We start from the raw sequence: 18,720 nt of genomic DNA, 5'->3' as shown, positions 1-18,720 counted from the left end.
TGGAAGGCACCACGGCTTGCAAAACCTTTCTCCCAAAAATAGCCTCAGAAGAAGCAAAAGTATCAAACTTGTAAAATTTGGTAAAAGTGTGCAGTGAAGACCAAGTCGCTGCCCTACATATCTGATCAACAGAAGCCTCGTTCTTGAAGGCCCATGTGGAAGCCACAGCCCTAGTGGAATGAGCTGTGATTCTTTCAGGAGGCTGCCGTCCGGCAGTTTCGTAAGCCAATCTGATGATGCTTTTAATCCAAAAAGAGAGAGAGGTAGAAGTTGCTTTTTGACCTCTCCTTTTACCAGAATAAACAACAAACAAGGAAGATGTTTGTCTAAAATCCTTTGTAGCATCTAAATAGAATTTTAGAGCGCGAACAACATCCAAATTGTGCAACAAACGTTCCTTCTTCGAAACTGGTTTCGGACACAGAGAAGGCACGACTATCTCCTGGTTAATGTTTTTGTTAGAAACAACTTTTGGAAGAAAACCAGGTTTAGTACGTAAAACCACCTTATCTGCATGGAACACCAGATAAGGAGGAGAACACTGCAGAGCAGATAATTCTGAAACTCTTCTAGCAGAAGAAATTGCAACCAAAAACAAAACTTTCCAAGATAATAACTTAATATCAACGGAATGTAAGGGTTCAAACGGAACCCCCTGAAGAACTGAAAGAACTAAGTTGAGACTCCAAGGAGGAGTCAAAGGTTTGTAAACAGGCTTGATTCTAACCAGAGCCTGAACAAAGGCTTGAACATCTGGCACAGCTGCCAGCTTTTTGTGAAGTAACACAGACAAGGCAGAAATCTGTCCCTTCAAGGAACTTGCAGATAATCCTTTTTCCAATCCTTCTTGAAGGAAGGATAGAATCTTGGAATCTTAACCTTGTCCCAAGGGAATCCTTTAGATTCACACCAACAGATATATTTTTTCCAAATTTTGTGGTAAATTTTTCTAGTTACAGGCTTTCTGGCCTGAACAAGAGTATCAATAACAGAATCTGAGAACCCTCGCTTTGATAAGATCAAGCGTTCAATCTCCAAGCAGTCAGCTGGAGTGAGACCAGATTCGGATGTTCGAACGGACCTTGAACAAGAAGGTCTCGTCTCAAAGGTAGCTTCCATGGTGGAGCCGATGACATATTCACCAGATCTGCAAACCAAGTCCTGCGTGGCCACGCAGGAGCTATCAAGATCACCGACGCCCTCTCCTGATTGATCCTGGCTACCAGCCTGGGGATGAGAGGAAACGGCGGGAATACATAAGCTAGTTTGAAGGTCCAAGGTGCTACTAGTGCATCTACTAGAGTCGCCTTGGGATCCCTGGATCTGGACCCGTAGCAAGGAACCTTGAAGTTCTGACGAGAGGCCATCAGATCCATGTCTGGAATGCCCCACAGTTGAGTGATTTGGGCAAAGATTTCCGGATGGAGTTCCCACTCCCCCGGATGCAATGTCTGACGACTCAGAAAATCCGCTTCCCAATTTTCCACTCCTAGGATGTGAATTGCAGACAGGTGGCAGGAGCGAGTCTCCGCCCATTGAATGATTTTGGTCACTTCTTCCATCGCCAGGGAACTCCTTGTTCCCCCCTGATGGTTGATGTACGCAACAGTCGTCATGTTGTCTGATTGAAACCGTATGAACTTGGCCCTCGCTAGCTGAGGCCAAGCCTTGAGAGCATTGAATATCGCTCTCAGTTCCAGAATATTTATCGGTAGAAGAGATTCTTCCCGAGACCAAAGACCCTGAGCTTTCAGGGATCCCCAGACCGCGCCCCAGCCCATCAGACTGGCGTCGGTCGTGACAATGACCCACTCTGGTCTGCGGAAGGTCATCCCTTGTGACAGGTTGTCCAGGGACAGCCACCAACGGAGTGAGTCTCTGGTCCTCTGATTTACTTGTATCTTCGGAGACAAGTCTGTATAGTCCCCATTCCACTGACTGAGCATACACAGTTGTAATGGTCTTAGATGAATGCGCGCAAAAGGAACTATGTCCATTGCCGCTACCATCAAACCTATCACTTCCATGCACTGCGCTATGGAAGGAAGAGGAACGGAATGAAGTATCCGACAAGAGTTTAGAAGTTTTGTTTTTCTGGCCTCTGTCAGAAAAATCCTCATTTCTAAGGAGTCTATTATTGTTCCCAAGAAGGGAACTCTTGTCGACGGAGATAGAGAACTCTTTTCCACGTTCACTTTCCATCCGTGAGATCTGAGAAAGGCCAGGACTATGTCCGTGTGAGCCTTTGCTTGAGGAAGGGACGACGCTTGAATCAGAATGTCGTCCAAGTAAGGTACTACTGCAATGCCCCTTGGTCTTAGCACCGCTAGAAGGGACCCTAGTACCTTTGTGAAAATCCTTGGAGCAGTGGCTAATCCGAAAGGAAGCGCCACGAACTGGTAATGCTTGTCCAGGAATGCGAACCTTAGGAACCGATGATGTTCCTTGTGGATAGGAATATGTAGATACGCATCCTTTAAATCCACCGTGGTCATGAATTGACCTTCCTGGATGGAAGGAAGAATTGTTCGAATGGTTTCCATTTTGAACGATGGAACCTTGAGAAACTTGTTTAAGATCTTGAGATCTAAGATTGGTCTGAACGTTCCCTCTTTTTTGGGAACTATGAACAGATTGGAGTAGAACCCCATCCCTTGTTCTCCTAATGGAACAGGATGAATCACTCCCATTTTTAACAGGTCTTCTACACAATGTAAGAATGCCTGTCTTTTTATGTGGTCTGAAGACAACTGAGACCTGTGGAACCTCCCCCTTGGGGGAAGCCCCTTGAATTCCAGAAGATAACCTTGGGAGACTATTTCTAGTGCCCAAGGATCCAGAACATCTCTTGCCCAAGCCTGAGCGAAGAGAGAGAGTCTGCCCCCCACCAGATCCGGTCCCGGATCGGGGGCCAACATTTCATGCTGTCTTGGTAGCAGTGGCAGGTTTCTTGGCCTGCTTTCCCTTGTTCCAGCCTTGCATTGGTCTCCAAGCTGGCTTGGCTTGAGAAGTATTACCCTCTTGCTTAGAGGACGTAGCACTTTGGGCTGGTCCGTTTCTACGAAAGGGACGAAAATTAGGTTTATTTTTGGCCTTGAAAGACCGATCCTGAGGAAGGGCGTGGCCCTTACCCCCAGTGATATCAGAGATAATCTCTTTCAAGTCAGGGCCAAACAGCGTTTTCCCCTTGAAAGGAATGTTAAGTAGTTTGTTCTTGGAAGACGCATCAGCTGACCAAGATTTCAACCAAAGCGCTCTGCGCGCCACAATAGCAAACCCAGAATTCTTAGCCGCTAACCTAGCCAATTGCAAAGTGGCGTCTAGGGTGAAAGAATTAGCCAATTTGAGAGCACGGATTCTGTCCATAATCTCCTCATAAGGAGGAGAATCACTATCGACCGCCTTTACTAGCTCATCGAACCAGAAACACGCGGCTGTAGTGACAGGGACAATGCATGAAATTGGTTGTAGAAGGTAACCCTGCTGAACAAACATCTTTTTAAGTAAACCTTCTAATTTTTTATCCATAGGATCTTTGAAAGCACAACTATCTTCTATGGGTATAGTGGTGCGTTTGTTTAAAGTGGAAACCGCTCCCTCGACCTTGGGGACTGTCTGCCATAAGTCCTTTCTGGGGTCGACCATAGGAAACAATTTTTTAAATATGGGGGGAGGGACGAAAGGTATACCGGGCCTTTCCCATTCTTTATTTACAATGTCCGCCACCCGCTTGGGTATAGGAAAAGCTTCTGGGAGCCCCGGGACCTCTAGGAACTTGTCCATTTTACATAGTTTCTCTGGGATGACCAAATTCTCACAATCATCCAGAGTGGATAATACCTCCTTAAGCAGAGCGCGGAGATGTTCCAACTTAAATTTAAATGTAATCACATCGGGTTCAGCTTGTTGAGAAATTTTCCCTGAATCTGAAATTTCTCCCTCAGACAAAACCTCCCTGGCCCCATCAGACTGGTGTAGGGGCATTTCAGAACCATTATCATCAGCGTCGTCATGCTCTTCAGTATCTAAAACAGAGCAGTCGCGCTTACGCTGATAAGTGGGCATTTTGGCTAAAATGTTTTTGATAGAATTATCCATTACAGCCGTTAATTGTTGCATAGTAAGGAGTATTGGCGCGCTAGATGTACTAGGGGCCTCCTGAGTGGGCAAGACTCGTGTAGACGAAGGAGGGAATGATGCAGTACCATGCTTACTCCCCTCACTTGAGGAATCATCTTGGGCATCATTTTCATTATCACATAAATCACATTTATTTAAATGAGAAGGAACCCTGGCTTCCCCACATTCAGAACACAGTCTATCTGGTAGTTCAGACATGTTAAACAGGCATAAACTTGATAACAAAGTACAAAAAACGTTTTAAAATAAAACCGTTACTGTCACTTTAAATTTTAAACTGAACACACTTTATTACTGCAATTGCGAAAAAATATGAAGGAATTGTTCAAAATTCACCAAAATTTCACCACAGTGTCTTAAAGCCTTAAAAGTATTGCACACCAAATTTGGAAGCTTTAACCCTTAAAATAACGGAACCGGAGCCGTTTATAACTTTAACCCCTTTACAGTCCCTGGTATCTGCTTTGCTGAGACCCAACCAAGCCCAAAGGGGAATACGATACCAAATGACGCCTTCAGAAAGTCTTTTCTATGTATCAGAGCTCCTCACACATGCGACTGCATGTCATGCCTCTCAAAAACAAGTGCGCAATACCGGCGCGAAAATGAGGCTCTGCCTATGATTAGGGAAAGCCCCTAAAGAATAAGGTGTCTAAAACAGTGCCTGCCGATATAATTTTACCAAAATACCCAGATTAAATGATTCCTCAAGGCTAAATATGTGTAATATATGAATCGATTTAGCCCAGAAAAAGTCTACAGTCTTAATAAGCCCTTGTGAAGCCCTTATTTACTATCTTAATAAACATGGCTTACCGGATCCCATAGGGAAAATGACAGCTTCCAGCATTACATCGTCTTGTTAGAATGTGTCATACCTCAAGCAGCAAGAGACTGCTCACTGTTCCCCCAACTGAAGTTAATTCCTCTCAACAGTCCTGTGTGGAACAGCCATGGATTTTAGTAACGGTTGCTAAAATCATTTTCCTCATACAAACAGAAATCTTCATCTCTTTTCTGTTTCAGAGTAAATAGTACATACCAGCACTATTTTAAAATAACAAACTCTTGATTGAATAATAAAAACTACAGTTAAACACTAAAAAACTCTAAGCCATCTCCGTGGAGATGTTGCCTGTACAACGGCAAAGAGAATGACTGGGGTAGGCGGAGCCTAGGAGGGATCATGTGACCAGCTTTGCTGGGCTCTTTGCCATTTCCTGTTGGGGAGGAGAATATCCCACAAGTAAGGATGACGCCGTGGACCGGACACACCTATGTTGGAGAAAGTTATGACAGTTGAAAATTAATAAACTGAAAAGTTATAGCATCAAATCTTTGTAAAAAAACACAATTTTAGCAAAGGATAGCTCCCATTAGCAAAGGATAACTAAACCTGATAGCAGAAAAAAAAAAAAAAAAAAATACAGAAATAAACGTTTTTTTTTTTTATCACAGTCAACTACAATCTCACAGCTCTGCTGTGAGTGATTACCTCCCTCAAAACAAGTTTTGAAGACCCCTGAGTTCTGTAGAGATGAACCGGATCATGCAGGGAAGACAATAAACTTCTGACTGAATTTTTTGATGTGTAGCAAAAGCACCAAAAAAGGTCCCTCCCCCTCACACATAACAGTGAGAGAGATCAGTAAACTGTCATAAATTAAATAAAACGACTGCCAAGTGGAAAAAAATAGTGCCCAAAACATTTTTTCACCCAGTACCTCAGAAAATTAAACGATTTTACATGCCAGCAAAAAACGTTTAACATTAATAAATTGAGTGATATTAAAAAGCCTGTTGCTAGTCCCTGCAAATTAGGCTAAAGTTTTATGCATACAGTATAATTCCAGTGAAGTGCCATTCCCCAGAATACTGAAGTGTAAAATATACATACATGACAGCCTGATACCAGTTGCTGCTACTGCATTTAAGGGAGTTTACATTATATCGGTATGGCAGAATTTTCTCATCAATTCCATTGTCAGAAAATAATAAGCTGCTACATACCTCTTTGCAGATTAATCTGCCCGCTGTCCCCTGATCTGAAGTTTACCTCTCCTCAGATGGCTGAGAAACAGCAATATGATCTTAACTACTCCGGCTAAAATCATAGAAAAACTCAGGTAGATTCTTCTTCAAATTCTACCAGAGAAGGAATAACACACTCCGGTGCTATTATAAAATAACAAACTTTTGATTGAAGGTATGAAACTAAGTATAATCACCACAGTCCTCTCACACATCCTATCTATTCGTTGGGTGCAAGAGAATGACTGGTAATGGCAGTTAGGGGAGGAGCTATGTGGCAGCTCTGCTGGGTGAATCCTCTTGCACTTCCTGTTGGGGAGGAGTTAGTGTCCCATAAGTAATGGATGATCCGTGGACTGGATACACTTAACAAGAGAAATAATGCCATGCGGAATAAAACCCCAATAAACACACCAAAAGTGCTTAAAAGTGTCAATAAAGAGTATGTTTCTAAATAAAATAATCGATTGCCCTGCTAAAATGATAACCAGTCTATTGAGCCCACTTAAATAAGCCTCCAGTTCTATACTAAGTTTCAGAACATGGCTTACCCTTCCCACATGGGGAATCTTGTCAGTCTTCTAGCATTATCTTGTCTTGACTAGAAAAAAGATGACTGAAAACATACCTCAAAGCAGTTAAGCCTGCAAACTGTTCCCCCCCAACTGAAGTTTTCTGGTACTCCTCAGTCCTGTGTGGGAACAGCAATGGATTTTAGTTACAACATGCTAAAATCATTTTCTTCTCAGCAGAATTCTTCATCATATTTCTGCCAGAGAGTAAATAGCACAAACCGGTACTATTTAAAAATAACAAACTTTTGATTGAAGATATAAAAACTACAAATCTAACGCCACATTCACTTTACCCTCCTGTGGAGATGCTACTTGTTAGAGCGGCAAAGAGAATGACTGGGGGGCGGAGCCAGAGGGGGAGCTATATGGACAGCTCTGCTGTGTGCTCTCTTTGCCACTTCCTGTAGGGAATGAGAATATCCAACAAGTAAGGATGAATCCGTGGACTGGATACACCTTGCAAGAGAAAAGTGCTTTTACATAGGGCCCCATAAGAACAATGTATGAATGTGCATGTATGTATATAAATATATATATTGCCAGTGAACAAGGGCTGAGATCTGGCCCGAAACATGTTTGGCTATTTTTAGTCCTGAACATCTTGTTGCAGGCCTGTGACTGTTGTGAAACTTTTAACTTTTGTGATGAATACATTTTGAATTTTTTTAAACAAATATCTCAAGTCCTCTTTCTGGAGTAGCGGGATTACAGAGTGTGTTTACTAAATATATATGCATGTATATCTATACATATGTATTTGTATGTGTATGTATGTATTTACAGAACAATAGACATATAAATAAAGATATACATATAAAGGGAAATACATATATATCGCTTTGCAATCCTGCACTCGTCCTTGAGCGAGCTGGCGCTTATTGTTTTTGTTCAAAATGAGGCCCCATTAAAGACTTTGGGGGAATATGATCCTGCATTTGCAACATCGCTTTTTTTTTCTCTGTGCAAGGATGTCACTTATAATCTAGCCCTTAACGTATTAGCAGTTTATATTACAGTTTTTGCTAATTAGAGAACACATATATACAGTATGCAAACATATATATCATATATGCTTTCAAGAGTATTGCCTTTAAAAAAAAATCTACCCATGTATTCACCGATAGTCTGTTCTCATAGAGATAAGAAGAAGTAGAAGGAACATTCCAATGGAAGCACTGATGTGAGAATACTTCCTTGTTATGAGAAAAGCTCTTATTGGAACTAACACAAATGCTAAGAAATTATATGATTGAAATAACGCATATACACGCCTGCTACACTAACCCATTTAAATATTATGAAGACAAAAAGGGACAGCGCAACTCGACTCAAGGAAGTATTTATTGCAATCCAACTGGACACACAAATAAAAACACACTTACAAGAAGTAAGGCAATAAAAAGCCCTCAGGATAATTTCATAAAAGTTCCAAATAAAACTCCGGGCACTCCCGGTTCAAGAGTAGCGTCTTACAGCAGGCTGTTACTTCCGGTGTCTGTTTAAACCGCCCGGGCTATCGGCACCTGCAAGCTGAAAACGCCAAAGGAACTCCGCCCGACGTCACTCTCTTTCACCTACGGATGCCCAACAGGATCAAAAAGACTCAACGCGTTTCACCGGTTTACACACACCGACTTTTTCAAGAGTGAATGATCCCAGGAAGAAAAGAGTCCCTTTTAAAGGTCCATATTAATCAGGCAATTAGCGCCACTTGGAGAATCCTAAAAATCTAATAACATTAACGGAACCTTCTTTCCTCGCAACAAACCTATAAATAAAACCATGATAAAATAATACACAAAATCGATCCTGCAAATACAAATAGTTATATAATGGAAATTTAAATATAAAAAATATTCATACAATAAAATATACATACATTATAAATAATACATATAAAAATTATTTTATGTTTACAAATATACTTCATAGCAAAAAAATACAAATACATACAATACTATGAACCTACACTAGGTGGCAACTCATGTGAAAACTCAGGTAAAATATTCAATTCATTACTTAAAGAAATATTACTATGTGACTGAAAGGATGTCATTGGATATATACCACCTGATCCTGGATAAATGAATTAGTTCATGAAGTGGACAAACAAGATCTATAGACCTAAAATTAACAAAGGTAAAATATAAAACTTAAACGTCAAAACTCAGCTTAAAAAAAAAAAAATACTATGCAAATGCCTAGTATTGATTTAGACATTTAGGCATTTGCATAGTATTTTTTTTTTTTTTAAGCTGAGTTTTGACGTTTAAGTTTTATATTTTACCTTTGTTAATTTTAGGTCTATAGATCTTGTTTGTCCACTTCATGAACTAATTCATTTATCCAGGATCAGGTGGTATATATCCAATGACATCCTTTCAGTCACATAGTAATATTTCTTTAAGTAATGAATTGAATATTTTACCTGAGTTTTTACATGAGTTGCCACCTAGTGTAGGTTCATAGTATTGTATGTATTTGTATTTTTTTGCTATGAAGTATATTTGTAAACATATATTAAATTTTTACATGTATTATTTATAATGTATGTATATTTTATTGTATGAATATTTTTTATATTTAAATTTCTATTATATAACTATTTGTATTTGCAGGATCGATTTTGTGTATTATTTTATCATGGTTTTATTGATAGGTTTGTTGCGAGGAAAGAAGGTTCCGTTAATGTTATTAGATTCTTAGGATTCTCCAAGTGGCGCTAATTGCCTGATTAATATGGACCTTTAAAAGGGACTCTTTTCTTGCTGGGATCATTCACTCTTGAAAAAGCCGGTGTGTGTAAACCGGCGAAACGCATTGAGTCTTTTTGATCCTGTTGGGCATCTGTAGGGGAAAGAGAGTGACGTCAGGTGGAGTTCCTTTGGCGTTTTCAGCTTGCAGGTGCCGATAGCCTGGGCGGTTTAAACAGACGCCGGAAGTAACAGCCTGCTGTAAGACGCTACTCTTGAACCGGGAGTGCCCAGAGTTTTATTTGGAACTTTTATGAAATTATCCTGAGGGCTTTTTATTGCCTTACTTCTTGTAAGTGTGTTTTTATTTGTGTGTCCAGTTGGATTGCAATAAATACTTCCTTGAGTCGAGTTGCGCTGTCCCTTTTTGTCTTCATAGCTACGTCTGTCTATCTGAGAGAGAGGAATCTACGGGTTGGTGTGCAGCAGCATCTCGTCTGGGAGTCTCGTTCCGGTTTTCTTTTACGGAAAGTTTGTTTATCTACTCCAAGGGATATGTTGATTATTACCTAGCGCTGTTCTTTTTTCTGTATCTTTCCATTTAAATATTAGCTTTGCTAAGAGGGGCAAATTAGACAAAAGAAGAAGTTTTCTAGGCAACATCTTAGAGAGAGCAGCTGTTAGAATCTGCTGCATGGTTTTCACGGATATGATGCTCTATAAGGCTGTGATGATCCTGTCCATTCTTCTACACTGATATTAATGCCTTATTTGAAACCCGATAAGTAATGCATTTACAGTTTAATCAAAACAGCCTTGCTTTATAACCTGATTACTGATTTATGCTATTGCAATACGTTCATAATAAACACTATTATTATTATGTTGCCTCCATGTGTCATGTCAAATTTCCTTTTTTCAGTACTATTCTGAGACCTCAGTTGCGATGACAGTCAGCAGGATATAACATGTCCCTTTAAAATGTCATAATTCAGATAGAGCATGCAATTAAAAGACTTTCATTTTCTTATCCTTTCTTGAACAGAATACCTAGGTAGGCTCAGGAGTAGCAATGTACTACTGGGAACAAGCAGCTGGTTGGTGGTTGCACAATCTATATGCGGCTTGTCAATGGGTCAATCAATGTGTTCAGCAAGCTCCCAAAAGTGTGTTGCTGCTCCTTTAACAAAGGACACTAAAAGAATAAAGCTGATTTGATAAAAGAACTTAATTGGAAAGCTGTTATACGCTCATTCATAAATGAAACAAAAAATGGGTTTTATGTCCCTTTAAGAGGCAGTTTGTTGTTACTCAGCTAATAAGTATAGTAACTGCTGTATAGTAACGCATAGAAGCGGACGTTTATTTACAATAAGAAATCTGATGCACAGTGCTACCTATATACAATGGATTAGCTGGTCAGGAACTTTTGTACAGAGGTCACTCTGGTTTAGCAGGGTTTGCCTATTTAAAGAATACCATGCTCTTCCGTTTCACTATTTCTGTAATCTAGAGAGTGTATCCTCTTTCTATAAGATGATGATGAAAGTGCATACACGTTCATTATTTACTTTATTCAATTGTGGCTCTTTCTCAATTTGTCTTTGTGTCTATACTTTTTTAATTTAGATGATAATGATGCTAGCTTAAAAATTCCAAAAGTCGCCTGATTAGAAATAGTTAATATCCTTTTCTTCATCATTTCTCAAATTTGATCAACCAGGTTCAAAAGTGGCCAATATGGGAGGGGAAGGAATATGCAAGTCATTCAATTATACATGTATGATGGTCTTATAGAAAAGGACGTGAGTTAATGAGTGTAGTTGTTTGTATTAGTGAATTGTGTAATTTGTTTAATATTTTCTTGTTACGCATATCCATCCTGTGATCTGCTAATTTCTTTTGCCCTCAATAAAAATATTAAATTAAAAATATGGTAGAAGACACATTAATAACATTAATCATGTTATGAAGCCTAACATAAAATGTAAAAGAAAAGATAGACACCTGCTTTATGCATTTGGTTCATGCGTTAACAAATTTTGTAGAATTCATATTCTATTACTTGAATTTTTCTTTCTTTTTGTATGGTTCTACAAGAGCATCTTCAGTTATTATTAGCATGCTGCATAGACATAAACCGTACCTGTAATTCCAGGTGGGACATTTTCTCTTTGCTCTCATTCAGCTGGCTGTTCAGTTCCCCAAGTTTGGTCTCCAGCGATAGAACATGGTCCTGCGATGCTCTGAGCTGCGACTTCTGCTCCTGTACTTGCTCGTGCAAGTTCTCTTGTGCTCGTTTGTGGCTTTCAGACTGATTCTTCATCTTCTCTGTGAGCTGGGTTAACTAATAAAGGAGTATTTAGTCATAATGTTATACTTCTAAAAAATATATTGGTTGTCCTATTTTTAATTTTATTTAAAAAAAAAAATTGAATTAAAAAGCACTAAAACATTTTATTTCACACCAAAATTAATGACCTCAACACTTTCAGAGACATCAAGTTAAAAAGGGATATCCTCTCCAAATTTGATAAGAGCCCAATATAAGCACTGGGAAAAGTTAATATTAGGCGCCACTTGCATTCACAATCATCATATAGTCATAGGACCATTCAGGGATAGATAACAGGTGGCCAGCTAACTTTTGCATGCAAGTGATAACGGGTTATTTAGGCTTTTTGCATGCATCAGAAATAGCGCTCGTATGACAAGTAGAAATGTTAGAAATATTCAAAAAAAGAGTAGTCCAAAACAGCCCTTGTAGTAAAAAAAATCACCTTTATTATTCTTCATAAAACTTCATCATGGGGACATACAAGTGAAATACAAAAAAACGTAGCCAGAAAGAAGGTCTGACCGGTTTCGGTTGCAAGGACCATAATCAAGTTAGAAAGTAAACATGTGTGCGCAATCCCAATTGTGATTTGTGTTGGTCGGGTTATCGCACAGGAAGAACTTGGGTAAAGGGTAAAAAATAGTGAAGTTAATGCTCGAGCGGGAGTGCTAAATAATGCCCCACGTGTAATTTAGTCCTCTATTGGTAGCTTTGCCTTACAAACATATATCATAAACATATCTTCCTATCACAAAGTTTGTTTTTTAATTCTCCTCCCAGCTATAAATTTAGTTAGCATGACAGGGAGATGCCCTCTGAGATGTTTGTTGGGATATGCAAAAATATATGAATGATCACAGCCAAAGAGTTTTAGTCTTTGAATAAATTTTACCTAAAATAAAGATCCAACCAGAAGGAAAACAGCTAAACTTATTTGGGTATAAATGAAGATATTCCTTTATCACATTTTGACACTTTACTGTGAAAGGTGCTCTAGGTACATCTCTTGCACACCTGATCTTCTGCATATCTATGCTGCTGGTAATTCAAAGAGCAGGGGTGAAATGTGGCCATAGCTGCATTTTCATAATGTGGAAGCAGCAAGCAGTGCCAAAGCAGAAGAGTAAATCTCTTATCTTCTATTCTTCTGATAATTTGTTACCAGGTCAGGTTTGTTGCTAGGCAATTGTATTTTTTTCCAGTTGGTTTGAGACAATAAATCATATCTCAAATTATTAAAAAATTTGGATACAAAGTGTTTAAAAGTGCCACTGTGCCATTTAAAGAAAATAGTCAAGGTGGCTATTGTATGTACTTTATGTTACTGGCCCATAAAATGTTTGACAAGCCATCATATCAATTGTGATAGCAGTAAATACTAGTTTTCTATTATTTTTTATGTTTCTCTAAAAATTAATTGAAAATAATAATATAATTATATGCAGCAAAAAAACCTTTGCAATGTCATTTATTTTGCCCCCCTTTCCCCAAAATATTTTTTAGTTTACTCAATTAAACCAAGTTTCTATAAAGTAACGGGTGCCTCCATATTTATAACTAGTTTTACCCTCATACCTCTCCTTTGGACAATTAGGGACAGATTTAAAAAAGGAAATAAAAGAGTGTGCAAACAGTGGCTGTATGGAAACCCTATCATATAGTTATTAGTATAATACTATATTTCACACAGTCTTGTTTGCATGGTCTCTTTAATTGTATGTTTTATATAACAAATACATCTCCATACTATTCCCAGGCTAATTTTTTTCCACTATATATATTTACTGTTCAACAACCCTTTAATAAGTCTCTGAAAAGTGGAGGTGTTAAGCAAAAAACATAATTTATGTAAGAACGTACCTGATAAATTAATTTCTATCATATTGGCAAGAGTCCATGAGCTGGTGACGTATGGGATATACAATCCTACCAGGAGGGGCAAAGTTTCACAAACCTCAAAATGCCTACAAATACACACATCACCATACCCACAATTCAGTTTAATGAACAGCCAAGAAGTGGGGTGATAGAAAAAGGAGTAAAAAGCATCAACAAAGGAATTTGGAAATAATTGTGCTTTATACAAAAAAATCATAACCACCATAAAAAGGGGTGGGCCTCATGGACTCTTACCAATATGAAAGAAATGAATTTATCAGGTAAATTCTAACATAAATTATGTTTTCTTTCATGTAATTGGCAAGAGTCCATGAGCTAGTGACATATGGGATAGCAATACCCAAGATGTGGAACTCCACGCAAGAGTCACTAGAGAGAGAGGGACAAAATAAAAACAGCCATTTCGCTGAAAAAAAATTAATCCACAACCCAAATATAAATTTATTCTCAAAATATTAAAAGAAAAATATAAATCATAAGCAGAAGAATCAAACTGAAACAGCTGCCTGAAGAACTTTCCTACCAAAAACTGCCGCCGAAGAAGCAAATACATCAAAATGGTAGAATTTAGTAAATGTATGCAAAGAAGACCAAGTTGCTGATTTGCAAATCTGATCAACTGAAGCATCATTCTTAAAGGCCCAGGAAGTGGAAACTGATCTAGTAGAATGAGCTGTAATTCTCTGAGACAGGGCTTTACACGACTCCAAATAAGCTTGATGAATCAGAAGCTTTAACCACGATGCCGATGGAACCAGAAAAGATAAATAAACTAGAAGTCTTCCTGAAATCTTTAGTGGCTTCAACATAATATTTCAGAGTTCTCACCACATCCAAAGAATGTAAAGATCTCTCCAAAGAATTCTTAGGATTAGGACACAAAGAAGGGACAACAATTTCTCTATTAATGTTGTTAGAATTCACAACCTTAGGTAAGAATTTAAATGAAGTCCACAAAACTGCCTTATCCTGATGAAAAATCAGAAAAGGAGAATCACAAGAAAGAGCAGATAATTCAGAAACTCTTCTAGCAGAAGAGATGGCCAAAAGGAACAACAATTTCCAAGAAAGTAGTTTAATGTCCAAAGAATGCATAGGCTCAAATGGAGGAGCCTGTAGAGTCTTCAAAACCAAATTAAGACTCCAAGGAGGAGAGATTGATTTATTGACAGGCTTGATACAAACCAAAGCCTGTACAAAACAATGAATATCAGGAAGTTTAGCAATTTTCCTGTGGAAAATAAAAGAAAGAGCAGAGATTTGTCCTTCAAGGAACTTGCAGACAAACCTTTATCCAAACCAACCTGAAGAAACTGTAAAATTCTAGGAATTCTAAAAGAATGCAGAGAGAATTTATGAGAAGAACACCATGAAATGTAAGTCTTCAAAACTCGATAATAAATCTTTCTAGAGACAGATTTATGAGCCTGCAACATAGTATTAATCACTGAGCCAGAGAAACCTCTATGACTAAGCACTAAACGTTCAATTTCCAAACCTTCAAATTTAATGATTTGAGATCCTGATGGAAAAACGGACCTTGAGACAGAAGGTCTGGTCTTAATGGAAATGGCCAAGGTTGGCAACTGGACATCCGAACAAGATCCGCATACCAAAACCTGTGAGACCATGCTGGAGCCACCAGCAGCACAAACGATTGCTCCATGATGATCTTGGAGATCACTCTTGGAAGAAGAACTAGAGGCAGGAAAATATAAGCAGGTTGATAACACCACGGAAGTGTCAACGCATCCACTGCTTCCGCCTGAGGATCCCTGGACCTGGACAGGTACCTGGGAAGTTTTTTGTTTAGATGAGATGCCATCAGATCTATTTCTGGAAGTCCCCACATCTGAACAATTTGAGAAAACACATCTGGGTGAAGAGACCATTCTCCCGGATGTAAAGTCTGACGACTGAGATAACCTGCTTACCAATTGGGATATGAACCGCAGAAATTAGACAGGAGCTGGATTCTGCCCAAACAATTATCCGAGATACTTCTTTCATAGCTTGAGGACTGTGAGTCCCACCCTGATGATTGACATATGCCACAGTTGTAATATTGTCTGTCTGAAAACAAATTAATGGTTCTCTCTTCAACAGAGGCCAAAACTGAAGAGTCCCGAGAATTCCACGGAGTTCCAAAATATTTATTGGTAATCTCGCCTCTTGAGATTTCCAAACCCCTTGTGCTGTTAGAGATCCCCAAACAGCTCCCCAACCTGAAAGACTCGCATCTGTTGTGATCACAGTCCAGGTTGGATGAGCGAAAGTGGCCCCTAGAATTATACGATGGTGATCTAACCACTAAGTCAGAGAAAGTCGAACATTGGGATTTAAGGATATTAATTGTGATATCCTTCTATAATCCCTGCACCATTGGTTCAGCATACAAAGCTGGAGAGGTCTCATATGAAAACGAGCAAAGGGTATCGTCTGATGCTGCAGTCATGAGACCTAAAACCTCCATGCACATAGCTACTGAAGGGAATAACGGAGACTGAAGGTTTCGACAGGCTGCAACCAATTTCAAACGTCTCTTGTCTGTTAGAGACAAAGTCATGGACACTGAATCTATCTGGAAACCTAAAAAGGTTACCTTTGTCTGAGGAATCAAAGAACTTGTTGGTAAATTGATCCTCCAACCATGTTTTCAAGAAACAACACTAGTTGATTCATGTGAGATTCTGCAGAACGTAAAGACTGAGCGAGTACCAAGATATCGTCCAAATAAGGAAACACCGCAATACCCCGCTCTCTGATTACAGAGAGTAGGGCACCGAGAACCTTTGAAAAGATTCGTGGAGCTGTCGCTAGGCCAAAAGGAAGAGCAACAAATTGGTAATGCTTGTCTAGAAAAGAGAATCTCAGGAACTGATAGTGATCCGGATGAATCGGAATATGAAGATATGCATCCTGTAAGTCTATTGTGGACATATTTTTCCCTTGCTGAACAAAAGGCAGAATAGTCCTTATAGTCATCATCTTGAAAGTTGGTACTCTTACATATCGATTCAAAATCTTTAGATCCAAAACTGGTCTGAATGAATTTTCTTTCTTTGGGACAATGAATAGATTTTAATAAAACCCCAGACCCTGTTCCTGAAACGGAACTGGCATGATTACCCCTGAAGACTCCAGGTCTGAAACACACTTCAGGAAAGCCTGAGCCTTTACTGGGTTCGCTGGAATGCGAGAGAAAAAAATCTTCTCAGAGGCGGTCTTACTCTGAATCCTATTCTGTACCCCTGAGAGACAATACTCTGAATCCAATGATTTTGGGCCGAATTGATCCAAACATCTTTGAAAAAGTTTAATCTGCCCCCTATCAGCTGAGCTGAAATGAGGGCCGCACCTTCATGCGGACTTGGGGGCTGGCTTTGATCTCTTAAATGGCTTGGATTTATTCCAATTTGAGGAAGGCTTCCAATTGGAAACAGATTCCTTTGGGGAAGGATTAGATTTCTGTTCCTTATTATGTTGAAAGGAATAAAAACGGTTAGAAGCTTTAGATTTACCCTTAGGTTTTTTATCCTGAGGGAAAAAAACTCCCTTCCCCCCAGTGACAGTTGAAATTATTGATTCCAACTAAGAACCAAATAATTTATTACCTTGGAAAGAAAGAGATAGCAATCTGGACTTAGAAGGCATATCAGCATTCCAAGATTTGAGCCACAAAGCTCTTCTAGCTAAAATAGCTAAAGACATATATCTAACATCAATTTTGATGATATCAAAAATGGCATCACAAATGAAATTATTAGCATCATGATCCGATACTTGTTGTGCTAAAGTTTCCAACCAAAAAGTTGAAGCAGCTGCAACATCAGCCAAAGAAATTGCAGGCCTAAGAAGATGACCTGAATATAAATAAGCCTTCTTTAGATAAGATTCAAGTTTCCTATCTAAAGGATCTTTAAAAGAAGTACTATCTTCCGTAGGAATAGTAGTACATTTAGCAAGAGTAGAGATAGCCCCATCAACTTTAGGGATCTTTTCCCAAAACTCCAATCTAACAGCTGGCAAATGATACACTTTTTTAAACCTTGAAGAAGGAATAAAAGAAGTACCAGGCTTATTCCATTCTTTAGAAATCATATCAGAAATAGTATCAGGAACTGGAAAAACCTCTGGAATAACCACAGGAGGTTTATAAACAGAATTTAAACTTTTACTAGTTATTATGTCAAGAGGACTAGTTTCCTCCATATCTAATGTAATCAACACTTCTTTTAACAAAGAACGAATATACTCCATTTTAAATAAATAAGAGGATTTGTCAGTGTCAATATCTGAGGCAGGATCTTCTGAATCAGATAGATCCTCATCAGAGAAGGATAAATCAGTATGTTGCTGGTCATTTGAAATTTCATCAACCTTATGAGAAGTTTTAAAAGTGGAATGGCAGACAAAGCCTTCTGAATAAAATCAGAAATAAATTCTTTTAAATTTACAGGTATATCTTGTGCATTAGATGTTGAGAGAACAGCAACAGGTAATGAACTACTACTGATGGATACATTTCTGCATGTAAAAGTTTATTATGACAACTATTACAAACCACAGCTGGAGGAATAATCTCCACAAGTTTACAACATATGCACTTAGCTTTGGTAGAACTAATATCAGGCAGCAGGGATCCAACAGTGAATTCTGAGACAGGATCAGATTGAGACATCTTGCAAATGTAAGAGAAAAAAACAACACATATAAAGCAAAATGATCAATTTCCTTATATGGCAGTTTCAGGAATGGGAAAAAATGCAAACAGCATAGCCCTCTGACATAGAAAAAGGCAAGAGGTAAATAAGAATGGGGTTTTAAATAATGAAAATATTTGGCGCCAAGTATGACGCACAACAAACAGAAAATTGTTTTTTGGCGACAAAAACGTCCGAAAACGACACACTCGCTTCATAGATGACGCTACCTTGTGAAGGACTCAGCGTCAACTAAGACGCCGGAAATTACGAATTTGCGTCAACTAACGTAACGTCGCACCAAAAACATAATTTATGCTTACCTGATAAATTTATTTCTC

The 18,720-nt window shown here is 38.8% G+C and overlaps 1 protein-coding gene across 1 annotated transcript in view; it reads right to left on the bottom strand.

The window, feature by feature from the left end:
- Positions 1-18,720, bottom strand: part of EEA1 (early endosome antigen 1) — a 643,459-nt gene that overhangs the window by 377,522 nt on the left and 247,217 nt on the right. The window contains exon 15 of the mRNA XM_053719231.1: positions 11,586-11,786. Within this exon, the coding sequence (XP_053575206.1) occupies positions 11,586-11,786 (201 nt within the window). The remainder of the gene's footprint in view (positions 1-11,585; positions 11,787-18,720) is intronic.

The sequence above is a fragment of the Bombina bombina genome, chromosome 6 (genome assembly GCF_027579735.1).
Source record: "Bombina bombina isolate aBomBom1 chromosome 6, aBomBom1.pri, whole genome shotgun sequence".
Lineage (NCBI taxonomy): Eukaryota > Metazoa > Chordata > Amphibia > Anura > Bombinatoridae > Bombina > Bombina bombina.
Note: the sequence above shows the minus strand (reverse complement) of the source record. Positions and strands in the feature narration are given on the sequence as shown.